At 40.0% G+C, this 26109-nt stretch overlaps 1 protein-coding gene across 6 annotated transcripts in view; it reads left to right on the top strand.

The window, feature by feature from the left end:
- Window positions 1–26109, top strand: part of ERICH1 (glutamate rich 1) — a 113702-nt gene extending 87593 nt beyond the window's left edge. For all 6 annotated transcript variants that reach the window (XM_065590148.1, XM_065590147.1, XM_024101564.3 and 3 more), the window contains 3 exons: window positions 11530–11904; window positions 14945–15139; window positions 22492–26109. In XM_065590148.1, the coding sequence (XP_065446220.1) occupies window positions 11530–11904; window positions 14945–15139; window positions 22492–22565 (644 nt within the window). In that variant the 3' untranslated portion in view covers window positions 22566–26109. The remainder of the gene's footprint in view (window positions 1–11529; window positions 11905–14944; window positions 15140–22491) is intronic.

Raw genomic sequence — 26109 nt, 5'->3', positions numbered from 1 at the left:
GAGAGAGAGTTCCCTTCTCGCTATGTTAAGTAATGCACTTGTAAGATGCCATAAGGCAATCTTGACACTGGGTGCAGATCTCCAGCCACCTAACTACATTCTGCATTTTTGTACCTGATGTAGATAACAGGCTGCTTATTAATGATTCACCAATTTAGATAATGAAACCTTCATCCATTTCTCAGTTTGGCATTTAGGACAATAAAGGTGTAAAACACATGAAGACTGTGCCTCGTTTCCCATTCTTGTCCTTATATGTTGATATTGTACAATAAACGATGCAAGGTAAAGATTTTATATCTTCTAATCTAAATAATGGGTTTTGGCAGTTGTAATTGAGACCAATCAAATACTGTAATCCACCATAATCCAAAAGGATTGATGGGGTAAATGCTAGAAGAAACACTCTAGCCTGCTGTCTTGGTGTATCAAGATCAAATAATCTTTCAGTTTTCGGCTGTCTTTGACCATTTTCCATTTCTCATTTTCAGATTGGAAGAAATCTGACTAAAATTAAACCAGAGGAATTGTGAGTTCCTCTGAAGCTTGTAAAAAGAAGAACAGGAGGACTTGTGGCACCTTAGAGACTAACAAATTTATTAGAGCATAAGCTTTCGTGGACTACAGCCCACTTCTTCGGAAGCTTGTGTTCTTCCCTATCACTAAAGAAGTCTTTACTATTAACTGCATACTGAATGGTACATACAATGAGAGAATCAGATCTAGCTCAAGGTACTCCCTACAAAATGCATGTTTCCCAAGCTACACACATACATATAGTAATACATTTAAGAAAGTTAGATCCTTGTTTCTTTGGTATCAAATCTCCTCACATATCAGTGTCTGCTACCCCAAATCTTCAGTTCTGTGTGTGCAAATATGGAGAGGAAGAATGCCCTTGTCCTTAAGAGACTGGACTGAGACTTGGGAGGGCTGGGTTCCATTACCAGCTCTACCCCTGACTTCCTGTCTGATCTTGAGCAACTCAATCAGGGTCTGATCATATGCCCGTTGATGTTAATGACAAACCTGCCATTGGCTTCAGTGGTGAAAGATCAAGGGCCACATTCACAAAGATACTTAGGCAATGAGTCCATTCTCAAAGCCACTGCTCAGCTGTTGCCTAAGTTTCTGCTGGTAGGCATGCACAAAGCTGCCTAAGTCCTGACACTGACCCACAGCCAACAAGCAGCTCAGAGTCACCAGGCTGTGACGCAGGATTCTTAAATTAGTCATTAGTCACCTGTCCATCTTGTCTGTGGGGTCTGATTCCCTCCTAATGGGAATAACAATATTTCCCTAAATCGTGAGCCAGCTGGGAGAATCAATTAATTCATTAAAACTTGTGAAGTATTCAGATATTTCAGTAATTGGCACTTTATAAATACCTATGTAGACAGGGTATCAGAAAAGTGAAAAGAATTACTGTGCATGCTTGTAAAAATTATATGGCCACTGATAGTTGAAATAGTATGAAGTGAAAAAGATGACACATTTTCAGTCTATAAAGATGCTGGGCAGTGCTCCAGTAAATAATAAAAGCAATAGCATCACCACCAATCTTGGTTTATGGTGTTAAATATGTAACGCGAAAAGCTTTATTTTGGATGCAGATGCCATATTTTTAGGCTTATATGAAGTATAATGTCAAGCGCAGAGAGGTTTGTGTATTTTCCCTTATTACAGCAGGGATCTTATTTCACTGATGGTGCCATATCACTGAACTGAGATAATAAAGTCCATCTCCTTGGTGTTTAAAGGAAGAGGTGCTAAGCAACCCCGGCTCCCACTGAAGTAAATGGGAGCTAAGGGGCACTGCACGTGGCAGAATCAAGACCCACACGTCAACACTTCCAAGAATCTGCTAAGTTTAGGTGCCTCTGTGTTTGGGTGCCCAACATGAGACACCTTGGGACTGATTTTTCAAAGTACTAAACACTCCCAACTCCAGATCACCACAGTAGCATTTTACACAGGATATTTATGTTCTATCCCTGACTAGAATCCACATATTTGTTAAAATAATTTGAGTTGTTTAAAAAAATTATAAATGTGTACATTTCATAACAAATTTAAATCAGTGGGGAAGATTCTTGAGCCAGATCCTCAGTTGCTTGTAAATCAACATAGATCTGTTGACGTAAATTGGTGCTATGCCAGTTTACACCACTGGAGGACCTGGTCCATGATGTTCTTCATTCCATTTCTCAGAATATACCTGGGGTGTAGTTAATGTAGCATTGTGCCTCCTCACCCATGTCTTATTGCTTACATTAAGAAGTTTCTAACTTAACTGTACATTTTAAGCTATTTAATAAATGAAATGAACTTTGAATAGCCAGTGTTAGGAAATAGCTGTCCCTGCACCTTGACACATGCCTGTTTTCATCCACTATTTTATATGTTTACAAATTTTAATCCAAATCTGAATTAATAGCACAAAATAACCCTTTTGGAGGAGATACTGCAAAATAAAAATACTCCAAAGCTTTGCATTCATTATAATACTTCATTATACTTCATTCTCCACTCTTTTAAAAATGGTTATACTGGCAGCTAAAAATTACTAATTGTAGCCTTAGGAACTACATCATAAACAAGGTTACACCATAACTAACAATCAGGCATGCTGTCAGAAATTAAAAAATCAGTAGAGTTTAGTACAATGCAATAAATTAATTAAAGCAGATTTTAAAATATTTAAATATCTGATAAGCACATTAACTAAAATTGATAAATTAGGGCAGAGTTTTAGTGTTCAACTATATCATTTTGGTCTTTCAGAAGTCATTTTCAAATTGGAACTAAATTTCTGTCCTTCATACTATTAATTATCAGGAATTAAAATAAATATCACATTTTTCCACATTAAATCACTTGTCATTTAATAGTCTCTAGTCCACTAGTCCAAATTAGGCCTTATATCCTACATCAATGTATCCTGACTAACTGAACATGCAAATTTTAAATGCTGCTCAAGTGTTTTAATAGTCTGGCTTTTCTCATAATTTCAGTTTTATTTTTCTGAGGAAATGGGAACTCTTTTGGTTCTTTAAACTTACAATTCATTGAAGACCAAATCTGAAAAAATGATTGTAAAGAAGACTCTTTGAAATGTTAATCTATGGCCCACAAAACTAGAAGAAAATCAGATTGATTTTATTGCAATTACCTGTACTTTGAAATGTTTAAAATGTCTTCAGTTTTATTAATATAAATGATTTGGGGGGAAGACCCAGCAAGCACACAAACTTGATGATACTTTCAGTTCAAATACAAAATCATAATCTTATTAAGAAAAGATTCTCCCTATTTAGCAGCAATTAGGCTCTGCAGCTGCTAAGTTGTAAAAGTTCTGTGCGCACCCACAGCCTGGTACCTTTACAGCATTTCTGATTCAGTAGCCCTAAAAAAAGGATAATGATTGTCATAGAAACCTGGCTTTAACCTTCATTGCCACTTCTCCCCAGATTGTCAATCTTTAGTTCTGCCTACTTTTTTTGCTCTAAAAGTCTGTCTTCACCACAAATTAAGGTGTAATTGTAACATGGGAAGGCAAATCCATGCTATCTTTAATCTAGTTAGCAAGGATAATAATAGCAGTAAAGACGTGGTGGCACAGCAAAGACTAGCAACCCAAGTATGTATTCAGGATCTTCGGTAGGCTTCTACTGGGGCTGCTAGCCTGTGCTGAAATCAGTGCCACCATGTCTTCAGTACTGTCGTTACAGGTGCTAGCTACATGAAAGCTAGCACAAGTATGCAAACCCATGCTACAATTACACCTTCAACTTGCAGTGTAAACATTCCCTTTGTGTCAAAAGTCATTACAAATGGTGTTGTGGAACACCATTGAGAAAACGTAGGAAGTGCTGGTTAGAGTCTAAATGTGAAGGTGGCTGATTGAAAGGTCCTGGTTGGAAGTCAGTCAAGAAAAGCCAAAATGCATAAAATGGAATTTAAAATAAAAATTGATAGAGATCATTAAGCATTCAAGTTACTTATGTTCAAAAACCAAGCCATTGAGTTGTCATGGCTCCAAGAGGCAGATTCATTCCTATTTTTTAAAATGTATTATTTGTATTATTGTAGCACCTAAGAGCTCTAATCATGTACTAGGATTCCATTGTGCATATAAACACAGAGCAAAAAGACAGCCTTCTCCCCTCCCCCCCCCCAAAGTGCTTACAATCTAAGCGTAAGACAAGAGATAACAGATGGAGACAGACTGACAGGAGACTACAAGGGTACAGTGAGGCCGGCATTGGTCAGCATGATAGGCTGTCGTCTCTGCACGCTAGCAGCCTAACTGTTGTCAGATTTTTGTAAGCATCGTGGCAAAAGAGAGTTTTGAAGGAAGATAATGAATTCGCTTTGTGGATGTATAGGGAGCTCCTCCCAAACGTGAGAGGCAACATGGGAGAAAGCATGAAGGTGCTTGTTTGAAAATGTAACAAGTGGGTTGTCATAACTATAAAGGGCAGGGTAACAGCCCTCCTGTGTACAATACTATAAAATCCCTCCTGGCCAGAGACTCCAAAATCCTTTTACCTGTAAAGGGTTAAGAAGCTCAGGTAACCTGGCGGACACCTGACCCAAAGAACCAATAAGGGGACATGATACTTTCAAATCTTGGTGGGGGAAGGCTTTTGTTTGTGCTCTTTGTTTTGGGGGAGTTCGCTCTTGGGACTAAGAGGGACCAGACATCAATCCAGGCTCTCCAAATCTTTCTGAACAAGTCTCTCATATTTCAAACTTGTAAGTAAACAGCCAGGCAAGGCGTGTTAGTTTTATCTTTGTTTTCTCAACTTGTAAATGTATCTTTTACTAGGGTGTTTACCTTTGTTTGCTGTAACTTTGAACCTAAGGCTAGAGGGTGGTCCTCTGGGCTCTTTAAGTTGATTACCCTGTAAAGTTATTTCCCATCCTGATTTTACAGAGATGATTTTTACCTGTTTCTTTAATTTAAAGCCTTCTTTTTAAGAACCTGATTGATTTGTCCTTGTTTTTAGATCCAAGGAGGTTGGATCTTGATCCACCAGGAGTTGGTGGGAGAAAGCAAGGGGGATGGGTAATTTCTCCTTGTTTTAAGATCCAAGGGGTTTGGATCTGTATTCACCAGAGAATTGGTGAAGTCTCTCTCAAGGCTACCCAGGGCAGGGAATTAGCACATTGGGAGTGGTGGCAGCGGACCAGATCTAAGCTGGTAGTTAAGCTTAGAAGTTTTCATGCAGGCCCCCACATCTGTACCCTAAAGTTCAGAGTGGGGAAGAAGCCTTGACATGGGTGATAGAGGCTCGCATCCTGGGCTGATTGGAGATGGGAATCAACATCTCAATAGCAGATGAGCAATGATAGCTAGAGTGGGGAATGGGGATAGCCTATGACGGGCTTTAGAAAGTAAGATAAGCAGTTTGTTTGATGCAATGGAGAAGGGGGAGCTTGTGGAGAGTTGTAAAAAGAGGGGCAACATGGTCAAAGTGACAGGTTAGGAAAAAGATCTTTGCAGCAGCATTTTGAACGGATCTGAGCGGGTCAAGATTGCATGTGTGAAGGTCAGAGAAAAGGATGTGTAGTAATCAAATATTGAGGTAATGGGATCTTGGATGCAAGTTTTAGCTGTGTGGATGGATAAAGAAAGGCCATATCTTAGAGATGTTATTCAGAAAGAATCTGCAAGATTTAGATGTAGCCTGGATATGAGGACCTAGAGCAGTGTTTCTCAAATGCAGCCACCAGCAGATTTTTTGAGGGCCATGACAGCCTCCAAAGTATGGGCAGAGATTGGGGGGCAAAGTAGCAATCCTTCCCTGCAGCGCCCAGCTGTTGCTCCTGAATAGCTGTTACCAAGGGCCCCCACCTTGGTGTTTGTGCTGACGCCACCAGTGGGGATCAGTGCCCTGCACTGTGCAGCCTCTTCAGGGGCTCCAGGCATTGCCTCTGGAGACACACAGGGACGACGTGCAAGGTATCGGAGGCAGCTCTCATCAGTGGAGGCAGCTGCAGTGTTCAGTTAGCGGGGCACTCCCTTGGGCGGCTCCCCCGCTCCGACCCGGCCAGGGCACAGGGAGCCTGAGACTCCGCAGTCAGCTGGTGAATTCCTGATCCACCTTCCCTGGGGTGGGCTCTCGCTGAAGGACCACAGGAGGCAGGGACAGAGAGATGGGTTTGTCAGAGCAGCCCCCAGTAAACGTTGGTGGCCACACTCTGAGGCCACCAAAAAAATTGTTGTGCGAACCTCTAACGTAGAGAGAGATCTGAGTTCAAGATGGCACCCATATTCTAGAACTGGCAGACAAGCAGGGTGGTGGTGTAACCACAGGTCCCTATGTAACATACCAGCACTCCTGATCACAAATCTATTGAAGTCAGTGGCATTCTTTTAAGTGACTTCAAGATGCTTTGGATTGGGGCTTTCATGTATTGGGTATAGATATTACTAGGGAAAACAAATTCATTACTAGGAGCTCTTTTCAACCTGTGGATTAGTGCAGCCCACGTTTGCCTGAAGTAAGAACATATAACATGAACCAAGCTGAAACTAGACAAATTCAAATTAGAAATAAGACACAGTTTTAGCAATGAGGATGATTAACCATTCGAAGAAACTAGCAAGGGAAGTTGTCAATTCTCTATCTCTTGATGTCTTCATATCAAGATGGAATGCCGTTCTGAATATCTGCTTTAATCAAACATACAAATTATTGGGCTCAATACCAGGGTAACTGGGTGAAATTTAGTGGCCTGTGATATACAGGAGTTGAAACTAGATGATCTACTGATCCCTTTTGGCCTTCAACTCCATAAAACTGTGAAGAACATGTCTGGTGCAGGCCTACTCAACCTTGTAGGATGAAAAAGTCAGTTTATCATAGAGAGTAGAGATTTTTACTTTATTGTTGTTCATTTTTTTTACAGTAGTGCTAAGATATAATGGTCCTTGCCTTGTAGAGCTGATAATCTTTTGTTGTCTTCTTCAGCACCAACAAAATTACATAAGAGTAAAATCATTACAACTGCATTTTCTGTGTTTCAGAAAATCAAGAGACTGAAAATACCAATTTCTAGTGCTATGCTCTTGAGATCTTTTCAGAATTGTTATCATTTCCCATGCACCATAAGTCTTAATGCATTTGCTAACCATTGTTTTTCTCTCTTGGACAAGTTACAGCCTGCTGATAATTTAAGTTACACCAAATATAGCGTATTTTTTCTCTCTCAAACAACCTAAACCAAAATGTAATTCATCTTCAGTTACTGCTTGGTGCACCATGGAAAAATATGTAATGACAGGGAAGGAAAAAACAGCTTAAAACAGATGGAAAATAGGGAGACACAACTGATTTCATTTGAGCAAAAGAAGATGAATGCTGTTCTCTGAATATAAATAGCACAGACATCTTCCAAAAAGCCCATTGTGTGAATTAGAAAGTCCCTGAGCAAATATGGTAAAGTTGACTGCTACAGTTGCAGTATCTGTCACTAACAATGCATTTTAAAATAATCTTTTCATAAACCTGTTATGTACAAGAACTATATTTCGTCAGACATTACACTTGACTTTTTATCTTTCCCCATCTCTACTTTTTTTGTACATAGCTATCTTTTTGGGGGATAAGTAGTAAGAAAAATCACAGTGCCCTCTTGAGTTTGTGCTGAACCATGTCCAGCTTTGTCTTCCTTGTCATAGTTTTCTATGCACGTGTTACCACCATGTTGTACTATTGTAATGCATACTACTTTGAAAACCACTAGGACGCTTCAGCTAGTGAAGAACATGGCAACCTTCCTGCTTTCGATTGTGTCAACATTAGCACACTGTAGGGGAGATTTTCAAATGCACATAGGATTTCCATGTACCTATTCTTTGTGCCTTTAAAAATCTCCCTCTAAATCTGTGCTCTGTGCACTGCACTGTCTTTCTATCAGTTTGGGGTGCTATTGACTCTAATCTTCAAAGGTCTGCCTGCCTGATTTTCAGAAGTGGTGAGCACCCACAACTTGAATTAAAGTTAGTAGGAGCTGCGGATGCTCAGTGCCCTAAAAATCTGTCCCTATGTGGTGTAGGACCCTCTACCTTAGGCACCACCTCTCCCTATCATTCCTTTATTTCATATATTTTTATCATTGCCTCTCTTATTCATCTGGGCTGTAATGTAAATAGTCCCACTCTCTTCAGTCTCTCGTTATATGGTAGTTTTTCCATTCTCTTAATCATTTTTGTTGCTATTTCCTAACTCCCCTCTATTCTGCTATATTTAGAGGGCTTTCCCTTCACCCTCTCCCCTGGTTCTTGTCATGCGGACAGAAAGCAGAAGACCAGAAGGCTGAAGTGTAGACAATGCAATGTTTACTGGGGTTAGTTTCCAGCAAATGTGTTCCATAACTCTGATGCTGCAAAGCCTTGTTTCCCAGTGTCTCATCTCCCCCTCCCCCCCGGAGGCATAATTATACCAGAAATACATGCCCACAGTCCCAGCCCTTACAACTTAGGGTCATGTTCCATTTTGGGTCTGGGGTCTTCATCCCACCTCTTTTGTATCCTATGGCAGGGGTAAGGAGTGAGGTTGTGCCCAGGGACAGGCATTTCTTTGGTCTGTTAGTGTTTTATACCTTCCCCCCAAACCCCTTTGCCCCTCCCGACTGCTTGTTTGATTTTGCCTTGAGATGGGGTTGAGGCAGTCTTAAAATGTGCTCTGAGTAACACTTTAACTGCTCTTATCTATTCCCATTGTACTAACAAATCCATCTGACTAGGCAGAAGCAACATCACAGTGTCTTTGTCCTTTATTTACACATATTAGTATCAGAGTATCAAAAAGTCAAACTCAAAATTCTATCCCAGGCTAACAAATAGACCTATATGCTAACAGTTATCTATCCCATTTCTTATCCATCTTAACATTTTTGTTTATTTTTTTGATCAGCGATGCACATTGAGCAAAGATCTTCATTGTGCTGTCCACACTGATGACTAGGTCTTTTTCCTGCGTTGATACAATTCATTGAGAACCTAGTATTGAGTTTTTCAAATTATTCCCTCCTGCTGTGTGCATTACTTTGCATTTATCAACACTGAATTGTTTTTGCCATTGAGCGTCATATCGGTGATACAGTATCTGAGGCTTCACTTACTGATTGGCCAGCAGGGAGTGCCATGGAGTAATCAAGCAAAGTGGCAAGTTCACTCTTTTTTGGACTATAATACCAGAAAAATGTAGAAACACTGGAAGATGTTCAGAAAAGGCCCACAAGAAATGACTAGAGGACAGGAAGTTTAACTTAAGAAAGATGAAGAGAACTAAGTACACCTTATAAAAATGCTGGGTCTGACTCTGCTCTAACTTACACTCGTGTAAATCAGGTGTGACTCCATTGAAATCAATGGAAGTACACCATTGGGGAGCCAGTATACATGAGAGAAGAATCAGTTCATTCTGCCTTCTCACCCTGCTGTCTCCAGACCTCCTCCTGTCCTGAGCTACAAAGGATAGGAAAACCTTTGGACTTGACTCAAAATTTCTATTATCTTAAGCCCTTTCCTCCCTTTTGAGACCTTTTCATGGCAGTTTCAAGCCTTTTGGGGGTGCCTTGCTCCACCGTATGAAATTGCTGCCCTGAGCCTTAGTGGTCTCAGGCTACCTTAAAAATGTCTTGGAGCATTTGGCAGCTGAAACAGGTTACAGCTGCTTTCATGATCCAAAATTGATGTGCTTATGTAAACAGAGGGTTAAGTAATTTCAAAGAAGAAAAGTTATCAAATTTTACCATAGGATTTACTTATTATTACAAAGTGAATCCAGTCAAGGCCAAAGTAGATCTTAAAATGCAACTTCGGAGCTTTGCTTATATTTTCTTCCCCCATTCATCCCTGCCTTTAGCTCTCATATTTTACTCCTCCAGGGCTACACAGACGGTATTTTTCCTACATCCCATATGTCCAAATCCTACATAAAGATGTTTAGCTCAAATGTCATGCATGTGAAATGCTCCACAGCCTCCTTCATAGAAAGTATCAAAAACGTCTTTGCAGTGAGTCATCCATAGCTAAAGAGGAACTGAGGGTCTTGTAGTAATATTAAAAAAGAGAAAGTGGCTCAGAGCTAATAGAGTTTGAGACAGAAGAGAAAGCACAAATGCTTCCCAACTATTGAGAAAATAGAGGCCATGATTGGAGGATCAGATCAGTTGTGGATGTCAGAGGCAAGTGGACAAAGTGTGCAGAGCAACCAAGAGTGTGGACCTGATTCACTAGCATAACACTGGTGTAATGAAGTAGAGAAACTCCTTTGACTTCAGCAGAGTAACACTGGGGTAAAACTAGCTTACAGAGAACCAGGGCCTGTGTTTTCAATTGAATACAGAATGCGAAAATAAAGGATAATAAGGGTTAAATGGTCTTGCTTTCTGAAGTGAGACAGTAGAATGGCAGCAGTGTTCAGGGCCCCCTGAAGTTTAAGGGAGTGAGGATGTCATTAGACCATAAAAGAGAATTGCAGTTAATTAGACAGGAAATTATTTTAGGCATAAATAAGGATTTCAGCAGCAGCACAGTCAAAGTTAGGGTGGATTTTGGCAATCTTCTGTGGGTAGTGACAGGCAAGATTTGAATTCTGAGGTGATGTGTGGGAGAGGAGGTAAGTTCAGTGTTATGGATGACGTCAGAGTTCTGGCTTTAGGTGCAAAGATAAGCTCTGAATAAAGGAGCATGAAAGCAGAAAGAGGGACTTCATCCCCTTGACATTTCAGCCTTTTAAAAAATGAAGCAGTAGGGAAGTTAGTGTTATAGTCAGGGAATGACAGTCAAGAGAGGCAGTTAGAGAGATCAGCAATTGTGAGTCAAGGACATTGTTACCTTAAATGTCTTTCCCCATAAAGGTGATGTCCAAGGCTAGAGCTACCAGTGGTGTCAATGGAGAAGAGGAAAGAGCCAAAGACTGAGAACTAAATTGTGCCTTTAAGGCACAGCACTACAGTTGGGGCATACAGGAGCTCCATCAATCGTTTGTAGGATATTGCACGCAATGTTCTTCTGTGCTTGGTCAGCTCCACTAGCTGGTGTTCGGACGGGTGGGGTCTTGGCTCTGTTATCAGCCACCAGTGGTAGCCTAGCAGAAGCTCCACCCTCATTATGTTGTGCCCCCATGCGTGGTGAAGGAGGGATGCTCTTTTGTCCTCTTCCCTATGTAAGGCCATACGTAATATGGCCATGAGTCTTGAGGCCTTTCATACCAATGGGATGAAAAGAAGTAAAGTCTCCATCAGCAATGGAAGTGGAGAGACACTGGCCTTCCTGTCTGATGCATTCAAGAAGATGTTTGCAGTGTTGTTGTAGCTGTGTTAGTTCCAGGATATTAGAAAGACAAAGTGGGTGAGGTAATTTATTTTTCTGGACCAATTGGACTCAAGAAGTGTCGTTGATAGGTAGTACTGAAAGCCACACTGAGGAAAGAGAGTAAGATTAGGGTTACCTAGATATGTCAGAATTGGGCGGGAGAAGTGGTTAATATGCCTCTTTTAAATCTACAGAGGAGGATTCTCACGGACAACCCAAGAGAAGGCGCATTCGAAGGAAGAAACGAAAGAACACTGTTGGAAATCCTGATAATTTACATGGAGAACAAACAGAATCTGGGAAGCATGAGACTCTGTTTCAAGATAATTTACAGCTGCAGCAGACAGACGGCACAAAAGTTAGCAAAAACAAAAAGAGGAAAATGAAAAAGAAACGACAAAAAGAAAAGATGAAAGCAGCTGGCATGCTAACAAAAACCACTGGTGTGGATTTTACATATCAGCCTGAGAAGGACAACAGTGAAAGAGCAGACTTTAAAGACATATATGAAAAAGCAGATGGCATTCTGGACTTCTTGCAGGCAACACAAGAAATCTATTTTGCTGACAGTATGTACCAACCTTTTTTTCCCCCCAGTAACAATAACAGCTTGAAATTAGGGAAAAATATGCTTATTATTTCTATATAAAATGGGCTATATCCATTGCTAGTATAACTGCATTGAAGTCAGTAAGGGCTGCAAGTGCATAGCACTTCTAAAACTCAGTTCCCCTTTTTAGGTCTCTAAATATGCAAATAGGTACCCAGATGTAAAAGATGAGATCTCTGGTTCCCCATCTTTACAATGTGTACAATATTTTATAATGCATTTTGTGAACCTTGGATAAAAAGTGCTAAATCATCCAAATTTTTTTTTCTTCTGTGAATGAACATCTAGATGAATTGCTTGATGTCAGAAACATTCAAATTAGAGAAGTAATTGCTGTTCTAATCTGAGTTTTCTTGTCCTTATCTTCCAACCTATTTTTCTGGAAGCCTCCCCCTTCTCCAGTGTCTGATTCATTTGTAATGTACAGGGAGAGCTACAATGACCTTCCAACTCACCAATCACCCAGAGGAAATGGGGAAGCACAGTAGGAGCTTTACTGGAGGGCCTAAGGATCTTGTGGATGAGATGCATAGCTGAGGTTTTAGTAACCTGTGGTCATTAAAGATGCTGTAGCACCTTTCAAAAGACTATCAAGGTGTTAGATCTGATGTCCTATTATATTCTAATTCAGGTGACTGGGATCAGGCAGATCCCTATTGTTTCAAGTGGATACAATATTCTTCCCTTGTCCTCCTACTAAAGTATTGTTCTATGGCACTTCTGTCATGAATCCACTTCAGAAGTGACTAGTGATGAGTGAAGTGACTTAATTATGGGTGAAGTGATTCCCTGTGCATATTCTATAGCAATTTAGTATAATGAAGAATGGAACATGCTTTGTAAGTCCAAAATACTGTTGTTTACCTTGTTGGGATCCAGAACATAGCTTTAAAACTGGGACATGTAATGTCACCTTTTCACAACTCACAGCTTTGACATTCCCGGTGAAACTATGTGGAGAATTTTAAATAGTTTGCCTGCATATAAAATGTCCATCATAAGCCAAAGCTGTCAGACCCCAGTCTCATAAAATTCACCTTTAAGGTATAGAGCTTTTTTGAAAATGACTGTAAAAATGGCATTTTGGGAATTCATATTTATTTTTTCCTCAATGATTTTCAGATAAAATTTGTTCAGTTTACACGTAAAAAGATGTCTACTCTATCTCAGGTCTGTATATTAAGGGCATGTCTTCACTAGTAACATTATAGCGCTGCTGCCACAGCGCTTTAACATGACTGTGTAATCACCGCACCAGCGCTGGGAGAGAGCTCTCCTAGTGTTGTAAAAATACCACCTCCACAAGGGGAATAGCTACCAGCACTGGGAGCGCAGCTGCCAGCGCTTGTGCACTGTCTACACTGCCACTTTACAGCGCTGAAACTTGCTGTGCTCAGGGGGGTGTTTTTTCACACTCCTGAGAGAGAAAGTTGCAGCGCTGTAAAGTGGCGGTGTAGACAAGGCCTAAGCCTGTTATATGAAAGCCAAACACAGTTTTTTCAGGCTCATATGTTGTCATCAGTAATAAAGATTTTGCAATTAGAATTTATGACTAAATTACGCTCTTGTTTAAATCGGTGTAAATCCAAAGTAACTCAAGTGGCCTTAACAGAGTTACTCTAGAATTACACTGTTGTAATTAGGAGTATGTCTAAATTTGAGCTGGGAGTTGTGATTCAGACCTGTGTACCCACCCAGACACCTTAGATACATACTCAGGCAGCTAGCCCAAGCTGCTGCCTATGCTACCCCAGTTACACTGTTATTTTCATCATGCTAGCTCGAACAGAGCTAGTGCAGGTATATCTACGCAAGCTGAGACACTCACCTCCCAGCTCAAATGTACCCTGAGAGTAGAATTTGACTCTTAGTTAACAATTCATTGAGCCAGAATGGAATCCTGTTCACTTTTCCACAGCTGTGTTGGCTGCACAGTTCTAACAAAAAGTATTCAGACTGTCAATTTCCAAAATAGGCAAAGCTAAATTCTGTCAGTGATTGACAGATTGGCCCTAACTCCAAAGCTGCAGAGCAGACAGTAAACCCAACATGGACCTGGTTATTCACAAAAGAGAAATTGTCAGTCAAAAGCAAATCTATGTTATGGATTATATGTCACATCTACATATCAAGGTATGACTAACTTGCCTGTTAGGCAAACAGGGGTTTATATATAGATCTGAAATTATGCTGTTTGCTTTTATCACAAACTTTCTCATTGGGTACCTTACCACCCCACTTCCCTCCCCATTTTAGATAACATTGGAAGTCACTGCTTTCAGCATCATTTACCAATGGCCACATTGCATTATACCTTTATATTTCTGTTAGAAAGATTAATGAGGAGGAATCTAAACACATTGCTAACAATTGTTTTTATTAGAAAAGCTAACTTTAAAGAAAGCCTGTCTAGAGAGGGTTTATAGGGACAAACCATTCAAAGGTACTGGAATTGGAGAAGTTAGGAGAAGCAACAGCACAGTATGAAAAATCATAGTTTCCTTTTGAGTTTTATTGCATGCTATAATATATATGTTTTAAAGCATAAATATTAATACGCAGGAATAAGATAACCAGTTGTCTCCCAAAATGCTTTACAGCAGACCCTCTCTCTATATATGTATATCTATAAAAATATGTTTGTGTACTCTACACAGACACGTGCTTTGACTATAGTACAGTTTTTTCCTTAGTCCTTCCTACTTTATCATAAATCACAATTGTTTTTATTAGAAAAGCTAGGTGGTGAGTTTAGATTTCTCACAATTCATTGGTAGTCCGATTGGCATATTCTTTACTTTTCATATTCAGCGTCTTCCTGCCTATCATGTTATTTTAATATCTAAGAAGAAATAGGCTGCATGTCAGTACAGCATAGTATTGGTTTTAAGGAAGTGTAAATAAAAAGGAAGGAAATGTATTTTAAAAGTAAAGGTAATTAACAAATTTTCAATAAAAATGGAGCAAGTTCCTACATTTATTTGGTGTTCTTTGTTCAGATAAATCAAAATGCACAGATTCACCTATGAGTTCAGCAACCGTCCAAGAGATTTTACAACATCTTGAATCTCACAGCATGGCTTCCTCAGATGTGACACTTCTACATCAGATGAAATCCCTTGTACTTTTGCAGGATACTGAGAGATTGAAGGGCATTTTGGAACAATTCCAAGAACATTCCATGATGCTGCCTGGTAGGTACAGTTTACTCCTCATACTGCTGATGTTCTTCTCAACATTTAGAAATGTTCAAATATTCAAATTTGTCATGATTCTCATACAGAGATAAAACAGTAACTAAATAACTACACAATGGTGAAAGTAAGAGTATTACAAGATTATGAAAGCATCATTCTTCACAAGGAAGACATTAATTTGCCTTTGGGGGAGGAGGGGTTATGATTGATATGAAACCACAGCAGAGGCCAGTACTGCAAGGTGCTGAGTGTCCTCAGCTCCCAAAGAAGTTAGTGAGAGGTGAAGGCTCTCAGAATTGCATAGGAAGAGATCAACTATTTGAATAGGTTTAGTTCCTGTTTCTTCTCAATGCTTAGAATAAGAGACCAGCATTGTGAACTATACCTATACCATTGTATATAGTGTTTTAAAGTGTCTTGAAAAGTAATGAGTAAGATAGTGGTAGTTGTGACCTATCAAGGTACAATTCAAAGTAATAAGTAGTTGCGTCATCCCTGCCATTTAATCTGGGGTGCCCTTTCCAGTGTCTTGCTGCTGTAGTGGCCAACCTGGACTGCTCACAAACAGCCTCCAGCATGGAAGTCAATCCCAGCGATGTCTATGTGAGCTGCAGACAGCCAGGCACACCTTGATTCTTACCAGACTTAAAAATTACCACAGGGTGACCCCAACAGAGTCCTAGTCCCACATTTCCCCCCAGAAACATGTCCTGTACTGCCCAGCCCTCTCCTGGACAATACAAATATATTAAGTCCATTATTCGTTTTAGGAAATAAGATGCATACAACTTGTTACCCCAAATGGAGTTACCCAGATGCTTCAGCTTGAACACACTGGATGAGATAAAACAATAAAACAAGTTTATGTAACTACTTCTTTCTTTGTAGTTAAACAAAAATAGAGATAAAAAGCTTACTGGTACCTAACTTAACAAACTATATTAGATTCAAAGCAAAGTTTTTTCACTACATGCTTCAGCAGTCTTACTGGCCAAACTGTTTAGGTCAGGACCCCTCTCCCAGACTCCAATGCCTGCTTCCTTTGTCTTTTCAGATGTAGTGAATGTGATGGTCTAGTAGAGAGAGAGAGAGAGGGGTCCCTTGTACTGTTTTTCCCTCCCTTTTATAGTTTCAGTCCCCCTCTTGAAAAACATTTCCAGCTGAGACGCAGGAGACAAAGGGTCTATGTGGAAAGATATTCCTCGCTGGGTTTTTTTTTTCACCTGTTTGAACTTCCTTTGTTTTCCCTCCCTGTTTGATGACTCTATTCACTGCTTAAATGCAATTTAAGGCAAGCATACAGGACCAGTCCACACAAGCGGTCCATTTCCTGGACACTACTGTGCTAATAAGCGATGGTCACATAAACACCACCCTATACCGGAAACCTGCTGACCGCTATACTTACCTACATGCTTCCAGCTTCCATCCAGGACGCACCACACGATCCATTGTCTACAGCCAAGCTCTAAGATACAACCGTATTTGCTCCAATCCCTCAGACAGAGACAAACACTTACAAGATCTCTCTCAAGCATTCTTAAAACTATAATACCCACCTGCTGAAGTGTAAAAAACAGATTGACAGAGCCAGAAGAGTACCCAGAAGTCACCTACTACAGGACAGGCCCAACAAAGAAGATAACAGAACGTCACTAGCCATCATCTTCAGCCCCCAACTAAAACCTCTCCGGCGCATGATCAAAGATCTACAACCTATCCTGAAAGACGATCCCTCACTCTCACAGATCTTGGGAGACAGACCTATCCTCGCTTACAGACAGCCCCCCCAACCTGAAGCAAATTCTTACCAGCAACCACACACCACAGAACAAAAACACTAACCCAGGAACCAATCCTTGCAACAAAGCCCGATGCCAACTCTGTCCACATATCTATTCAAGTGACACCATCTTAGGACCTAATCACATCAGCCACGCCATCAGGGGCTCGATCACCTGCACATTTACCAATGTGATATGTGCCAGCAATGCCCCTCTGCCATGTACATTGGCCAAACCGGATAGTCTCTACGCAAAAGAATAAATGGACACAAATCTGACATCAGGAATCATAACATTCAAAAACCAGTAGGAAAACACTTCAACCTCTCTGGTCACTCAGTAACAGACTTAAAGGTGGCAATTTTGCAACAGAAAAGCTTTAAAAACAGACTCCAATGAGAAACTGCTGAACTGGAATTAATTTGCAAACTAGATACCATTAACTTGGGCTTGAATAGAGACTGGGAGTGGCTGGGTTATTACACAAATTGAATCTATTTCCCCAGGTTAAGTATCCTCACACCTTCTTGTCAACTGTCTGAAATGGGCCATCTTGATTATCACTACAAAAGTTTTTTTTCTCCTGCTGATAATAGCTCATCTTAATTAATTAGCCTCTTACAGTTGGTATGGCAACTTCCACCTTTTCATGTTCTCTGTATGTATACATGTCTTCTTACTATATGTTCCATTCTATGCATCTGAAGAAGTGGGCTGTAGCTCACGAAAGCTTATGCTCAAATAAATTTGTTAGTCTCTAAGGTGCCACAAGTACTCCTATTCCTTCCTTTGTTTATGAACTGACTTCTGCCTGGGCAGGGCTGTGGGGTTTGGAACAAGTGTTAACAACATCATATAGGGGAATCTTGTAACTTCACATACAATGTTGCCACACATATTTTACCAGGACAGAACTGACCAGCAAATTATTTTTCGAATGATACTTTACAAGCATACTTTGTACAAAGATTATTACAATAGAGCAGAGGTTCTCAACCTATTTATCATTGTGGGTCACATATGCAGCTCTTTGTGTTATGTGGGCCACATCCACACCATATAAAAATACTACCTTTATGGCCCTGAGGATGTCATATGGACCACAGCTGTGTGCTGATTGGGCCACAGTTGGCCCATAGGCTGCAGGTTGAGAACCATTGCAATAAAGTTTAGGGTGTGAATACAAGGGTGTATTCTGTCCTAGTAGTGCAGTAACCGAGTAAGCGAAAACAGTAGTCATTGGATACCTGACAGTAACTCCCATAAAGGACTGGGCATTAGAACCTACTATAATTATATATGATTGTAACACACAAGCCCCCAGTAGGGTTTGGAGCATCATTGTCCTGCCCTGAAGGGTTTACAGTCTGAGGCTATTAACCAGAACTCAGCTATTATTCCCCAATCTTTCAAAAAGTACATTTGAAATGTTTCAATATTTGAAGACCTGGTGGGTTGACAGTGCATCTGCATGTGGAATAAAATCCATGTCTACAATAAATGTAAAGAATCATCCTTCACTCTGATCACAGGTGAACTGCCTAAAGTTGGAGCTGGAATTTTAGGGCCAGATTCTGCAACCCTTAAGTACATTGTGTTATCCCACTGATTTCAGAGTAAATACTCACAAAGGAAAATACAACTCGGCGTTAATAGGGGTAACAGAATTGGGCCTTTAATAAAAGGCCTAATTCAGCATCCATTAAGTCAATGAGAAGTGAGAGTTGAGTCATGTGCAAAGTCATTTTAGTCACTGGGCGTATGACACAGAACCCATTGAAGTTAATTATCAGAGGGGTAACCGTGTTAGTCTGAATCTGTAAAAAGTAACAGAGGGTCCTGTGGCACCTTTAAGACTAACAGAAGTATCGGGAGCATAAGCTTTCGTGGGTAAGAACCTCACTTCTTCAGATGCATCTGAAGAAGTGAGGTTCTTACCCACGAAAGCTTATGCTCCCGATACTTCTGTTAGTCTTAAAGGTGCCACAGGACCCTCTGTTACTTTTTATTGAAGTTAATGGAAATCTTTCTACTGGCTTCAGTGGGCTTTTGGATTAGGCTCACCTTTTCTCTCTTGGTAAAACAGAACTGTTGAACAGAATAAGGAAAAGAAAACAAATTAATTTGGAAAAATCCACTCAGAAAATGTAAAATAAGCATTCACAGCAGAGGTGCCCTTTGAAATAAGTATTTTGCCTCTTTTAGAAGACTGAAAACATCCCTGCTGGTGTACAGCCTTATTTATTCTTCCAGTTGATTTTCTCCTCATGTATTTAGTCATTCCTAGTTCAGTTCTACTGTCACTCACACCTATTTTCCACTGGTCAATACAATCAAATTTCTATTCCTCATGTACACCAATGTAAGAGAAGAACCAGCCTTCTGTATTTTAAGTGTTATTTAAAGGCCTGCTCTATACTAACTTCGTAATCACTTTTCAACTTTATTTTTTGAAATCTCAAAGAGCTACAATGTAATGGTAAGAAATTACTTCTGACATAAGGTTTTTAATTATGCATTTATTTTTATAACTTTTTAATGAATAAACTTTTTCTTTCACAGTCCAAAACCCCCCAGATTTAATCTACAATAGACAGCTGATAAAAGCAGAGAACCTTCCTTGTAGCTATTACAGAAGTTTGCTGCCTCAGCAAACTCCAGCTGCTCATTACAGAAACGCTATTCAGGAAGATAAAACATGAGTACTTCTTAGTAACCCCAATATTTCCCAAACATGATATCTAAATTCCATCAGGACTTACTCATATGATTCTCTTGCCTTTGTTTCTGGTGTGTGTGTTTGTTTTTTTACTGGGCCATGATGCCCTAGAATAAAGGGTCATTCCTCATTAACTTCTTGAAAGGAGAACAGTTTTTATTAGTATTAGCATAGCAGGGAGGCTTATTTTTGCAAAACAAACCAATTCTTTTTCCTGTTTCAAGAAACAATATGTTAACAAAAGAACCCCTTTTTCCTGTGGTTATGATTCAGCGTAAGACACCTGGGTCAAATGGCTAATAATTTGTGTGGGTATTTTTTCTTTAATGAAGGATGTTGCAGTGGGGAGTCATGAAGAAGAATGAATAAGTCTTTAAGCAGACCCTCTCCTTATACATAATAATGTATCTTCCTCATCTCTGAACTTTATAATGGTGTTATTGCTTTACCCTGTTATTGAAAAGATAATTGAATAAAGCATTCATGTGGAATTCTCTTCACACCTCCCAGAACATTACTGTGATTGGGAGGTATTGTTCAGTAGACAGAAGGAAGAAAAAAGAAAAGAAGAAAAAGGAAATGTACATTTTATTTTAAGTTCTTAGTTCCTATTCTTTGGCAGAGCATGCAATGGTGGTGGTAGAGATGCCAGGAAGAGGAGAGGTGGGAAACACCTCAGAGTTGTATGGAGAGGACATGGCAGAGACTTCTTAGGACAGTGAAACTGTAGAGATGCGCACTTCAAGCTGTCATTCTCTCTCTGGCCCTTAGACCTTCATACCAAGTGAGGAAACATACCTGAAAAGAGAAGGGGAAATCCAGGATGCCTATGATTATGTGGTGCACTCTAACCAATCTAGAGGTGGTCCCCTAGATCACTCCAGAACCAGAAGAAGGGGATTGGGTGGGCAGACTGATGGTGAGCAGACTGACTGCAACGTGAAACTGCAGAACTGGAATTAATTTGCAAACTGGACACCATCAGATTAGGCCTGAATAAAGATTGGGAGTGGTTGGGTCATTATAAAACCTAAACCTAATTTCTCCAATACTAATTTCCCCCTGCTGTTACTCATACCTTCTTGTCAACTGTCTGAAATGGGCCACTCTCATTACCACTTCAAAAATTATTTTTCCTCCCTTGGTATCCTGCTGTTAATTGAATTGTCTCGTTAGACTGACCTCACACTTGATAAGGCAACTCCTATCCTTTCATGTATTTATACCTGCTCCTGTATTTTCCACTACATGCATCAGATGAAGTGGGTTCTAGTCCATGAAAGCTTATGCCCAAATAAATTTGTTAGTCTCTAAGGCGCCACAAGGATTCCTCGTTGTTTTTGCTGATACAGACTAACATGGCTACCACTCTGAAACCCAAAGTTAGAGGTGATAAAAAATTTTCATTTTAAAAATAAGATTAAAAAATGACTATTTTTCTAAAAATATTTTTGTTCATTTTCAAAATTAAAAAAATTGTGAAAATGTTTGCAAGGAAAACCTAACATTTTTCAATTCTTTTGAAATTTTTTCACAAAAAATGTATACCATTCTCTAGCCCTCTCTACCCAGAGTCTTCCATACACCTGAAGAGGGTAGGGATGGGGTCAAATATAAAGGAATCTCTCATAGTAGAAGCTTCACTCACCTCTTCCAGAAAGCGTGGGAAACAGAATGCTGCTTGTGAGTCTACTTTGGAGGGGAGGTTGGGCTGCTTCATGTCACCTTATTGTGCATCAGACAAAAAATGGTCTGTGACTAGAAGATAAAGCTTTTATATGCTGTTGGGAATTGCAAATTTTAGAATGAGCGATTCTTAGTCCTAATCCTGACAGTGTGTTAAGAGCATAGGTAATTATCCAATAGAAAAATAATGTCATTATTCCCTGATATATGACCTCATTCAGTTTCTACTCATTAGCCCTCTTCCCTTGTCTGTTAACATTTTCTCTTTGTTGGCGAGTATCAAGTCTAAAATAGACTCCTCTCTTGTTGCCTAGGAAATTATCACTCTCTAAAGAGCTGAAAGCTACTTTTTGCTGGTTTTCTTGGAGAGATGTCCCCTAAAAATATTTCGTTTGTGTTTTGCAGGCCAGGAAAAGTAATAGTTATGCTGCACCTACGTACAGTACATATGCCTTCAAATTAGTACATATGCCTTCACAGTGTTCAAAATAACATTTTTTGCAGAGTATTCATACAAAAGGAAATAAAATAGGAAAGCTGCATTAAAATGACTTTATAGAGCAGTCTTATATGTGATAGAACAGCAATAAGTACCGTAGATATACCTATCAAAATAGAGTTAAATAAATGGGAATCTCTGTGTTAAGGCTGAAGCTCTGGCCATACTGTGCTTTTAGGTAGCTGCACATTGCTTAGCACAAGCTCAGGTGGGGCTCTGAGTGCTGCTATAATACAAATAATAATGAATAAAGGATAGGTGAAATCACTCTCCATTCAGAGAATACCTAAGGAAATGGTGCAGATCACAGACTGTTTCAGCCTCAACTATACACTTGTGATTGTGTCATTTTAATCCACTTTTCATTGTTGATTAAGAAATAATTCCGTGGTTGCACTGAACAGTATAAGGCCAGAGTCAGCCCTGGTACAAGCAACTAATCGCCTATGAAGAGTTGCGCTTGCTTATTCCGGGAATGAATTAGGTCTGTTGTCTTCAAATTTATATTGGTGTCTCAAGCTCCAAGGGTTATTTTGTTTTTCTTAAATGCTAATGTCAGATGAAAACAGATGTTTATATGGCTTTTCTTTAACCTTCATATATTTGATTGCTGAAAAATACCACAAAAATATTTCAGGAAGAATTTGTTTTTTCTTTTCAGATCATGCCAAGATAATCTCTTCTCTGTTCCACTACTGGATTACAGATATCCTTCCCGTGAAGAACAGGAAATAAAGCATGTGTGTGTGTCCATCTGTGCAGAGTTAAAATTTAATATACAAACTGTAAGCTGAATAGCGAATGTTCAGAAATAGCAGTGTACATGCTGTATATTCAGCAAGGTAAATGAGGTATTTTTCATATCATTGACTTCCTCCAAAAGACAATGGGCAATATAAAAGTACTTTGATTTTGTATTTTGGTTGGTTGGGAACATCTTACATATGAGCATGCATCAACCAAATCATTTAACATAGACCCTGTGCAAACAGATGCAGCTTTTTGCCGGATTAGGGACATATAGGATGGTTTCTGGTGCTCAAACCCTTTTGATTCAAGAGTTACATTAAACTGAAATGTTTATTGGTAATTTCTTTCTAGAAAGTGTGGTTCTTAGCTATTATTGTTTACAGAGTGTCAGAATGTATTCTAGGTGGAATTTATAATACCACCTATTGGTAAGGTAGCCCAACACTTCCTATATAAGACCCTTTTTTTAGTTGTGTTTAATTTTGCCAAACTTTAATAATTTGAGCTGAAATTTTCCATGCTGAGTGACTGCCGCAGGCTGACTTTTTTGGAAAGTTCAGCCACAACAGTTCCGCTGTTTTTGAGAAAGACAAAAAGGAAAATAAAGTTGTTTTTAAAACTTTGAGAAATCTCTTTTCTAACTATGCTGTTTTATTAAAAAATTAAATAATTTAAAATTGCATATATAATTATAAATGTATTTAAAAAAAAATTCTGATGATCTTTTCTTTAGAAAGCTCTAGTAAGTTCCTCCATGCACTGTAGCAGGGACTTGAAATTTAGCAAGGGCTGGCATTTGTGTCAGGGATGTGTCTCTTGTGGTCATTGTGAAAATCTGTCCAAATCTGGCAAAGTTATAAATAAAGCACATGCTCAGTAGAGATTTTCTAGAGTTTAATAGCTACCATCTCCAAAGATTCCATCTCCTCACAGTTCCTGTGTGTGACTGGTCTGTGCCTGCTCCCTCCAGCCCAGAACTACAGGGTGAAGTCTGACTTTCCCTGTAATGGCTATTCTGGGCAAGAGTGGAGCTGGGTACCAGAAGTGAGCGCAGGGAACCTCTCTCTCCTGTGCCCTTAATAACCCCCATATTGGCACACAGGCTGGGAGTGAAGAGGGAGACTGGGACCCAACATAAGGAATATGAAGGGATGGGACTAGGACTTACCAGTGCAACTTTCATTCAGCCCCCTTATGCATATACATTATGATAGTCTTTAATTACATGATCACATACCGCATTCAGTGCACGGGATGGACCCCTCTGGGGATCAATCAAGGTGGTTTTGCAGAAGTGGGAAGATGTGCAGTGAAGGAAGCAGGGTATTGTTGAAAGAGAAAGGATTGCCTCCTGGTTAAGGCAGCTGAATGCTGCCTTGGAGAACTGGATTTTTTACTGCCTCTGCCACAGAGTTCTTATGCTAGGCAAGTCACTTAAATCAAACTTTTCACAGGTGGTCACTAATTTCGTTCTTCGTTTTCTGTTTACCTGACTTGAGAGGCTGGGGTCTGTTTTGCAGAAATGTTGAGCACTCACAGCTCCAAACATCCGCAGAGCTACTTCATTGTCCTTCAAATCCCTCCATAAAACTCTTCTTTCCTGTGAGGCCTACAAACTTGACAGTTTAATTATGCTGACCAAAATTATCTAATTGTTTCCTTGTACTCCCCTGTCGGTCTGTCTGCTCCATTGATTAACTCTTGTTGCATACTTACATTGTAAGCTCTTTTGGGCAGGGACTTTCTTTTCTGTGTTTGCACAGTGCCCAGCACAATGAAGTTCAAGTCCATGACGAGCTCCTAAGCACTACTGCAATACATATAATGATGGTGATAAGTGAATGTATAAAGTGCTATACAATGCTAAGCACCTGGAAAAGTCAGGCACTGGGTATCTCAGATTGGGCACCCAAAATCAGTTGACGCTTCTGACCTTGATCTCCTGTGCCTCAGTTCCCCACACCTTCACATCACAAGGGTGTTGTGAACATTCGTGAATGTTTGTGAAGTAGTTGGATGCTATAGTGAGAAGCACCATAGAAAAGGAAATTAATAATTATTTTTTCAGAGCAGGGTTTGAATAGTGCGCAGCAAATAAGGCAGGTATTGCACCGCACATTGAAAAACGAGGAGAAAACAAAATATTGAATAGCTGCTCATTAAGTGAGCACTGTCCATCCTGTGCACTGAATGAGGCAGGGGTACTAAGCACAATATACTTCGTGTTCATGTAATTAAAAACTATATAATAAAGAACATGCACAAAGGGGCCAAATTAAGGTTGCATGAGCAAGCAGCTTTAATTTGGCTGCTTGCACTTTGGCAGCACAAAGGAAAGGAGAATTAGTCAGTGCTGCTGGCAGCACACCCCAGGCATGTTGGGACTGGATGGGGTGTGGTCCATAGTTCCTATCCATTTACTAACATTCTGTTGCTGGCAAGACAGGCCCGTTACAGTGTAAGAGGGTGGAGATCACTAAGTGATTCATAGAATCATAGAATATCAGAGTTGGAAGGGACCTCAAGAGGTCATCTAGTCCAACCCCCTGCTCAAAGCAGGACCAATTCCCAGCTAAATCATCCCACTGATTGGAAGGGGTTGAGATGTATAATAGAAATGGTTTCATATCCATTCCTCCCAGTGCTGGGACCTATTTTATTGTATTGTTCCAGATGGAAGAACGTTGTATTAATAATGGTAGAACATTGATTAATGTAGTTGATCTTCCACAAACATCTTCTCTGTACTGTAATATTCATTTTTAATTACCGTATATACTCATTCATAAGCCGAATTTATTTTAGTAAAAAGGGAAGCACCAGAGAAGGGGGTCGGCTTATGAACTGGTATAGAGAGGGAGAGGTGGGACACAGTCCCTTCCCCCAACAGGGGGAGCAAGGAGAGGCAGCAGAGCCAGAAGGAAAGAGGCGGAGCCAGAGTCTCTCCGCTTCTGGCCACGCTGCTCTACCCCCAGCCTCCGAAGCAGCTGCAGTTCTGGGGCTGGCAGGCTGCAGCTGTGCCACTCATCCCGCCGCCCAGAGCAGGCTGTGGCCGCACTGCCCGGCATAGCAGAAATTACTTTGTGAGCATCTTCACTTTTGTCATTTGTCATGAATAATTTCATGCAGTAGGGAAGAATTTCTATGTAAAGGAAAACACAAATGTATATGAGATTGTTAAGGAAATAGTGTCAACTGAGAGATGGTATATCACTTGAGGATTTTGTTAGGATTGAATAAGGACTGGGAATGGCTGAGCCATTACAAACATTGAATCTATCTCCCCTTGTAAGTATTCTCACACTTCTTATCAAACTGTCTGTTCTGGGCTAGCTTGATTATCACTTCAAAAGTTTTTTTTCTCTTACTTAATTGGCCTCTCAGAGTTGGTAAGACAACTCCCACCTGTTCATGCTCTCTGTATGTGTGTATATATATCTCCTCAATATATGTTCCATTCTATATGCATCCGAAGAAGTGGACTGTAGCCCATGAAAGCTTATGCTCTAATAAATTTGTTAGTCTCTAA

Source organism: Chrysemys picta, chromosome 3, assembly GCF_011386835.1.
Source record: "Chrysemys picta bellii isolate R12L10 chromosome 3, ASM1138683v2, whole genome shotgun sequence".
Lineage (NCBI taxonomy): Eukaryota > Metazoa > Chordata > Testudines > Emydidae > Chrysemys > Chrysemys picta.
Note: the sequence above shows the minus strand (reverse complement) of the source record. Positions and strands in the feature narration are given on the sequence as shown.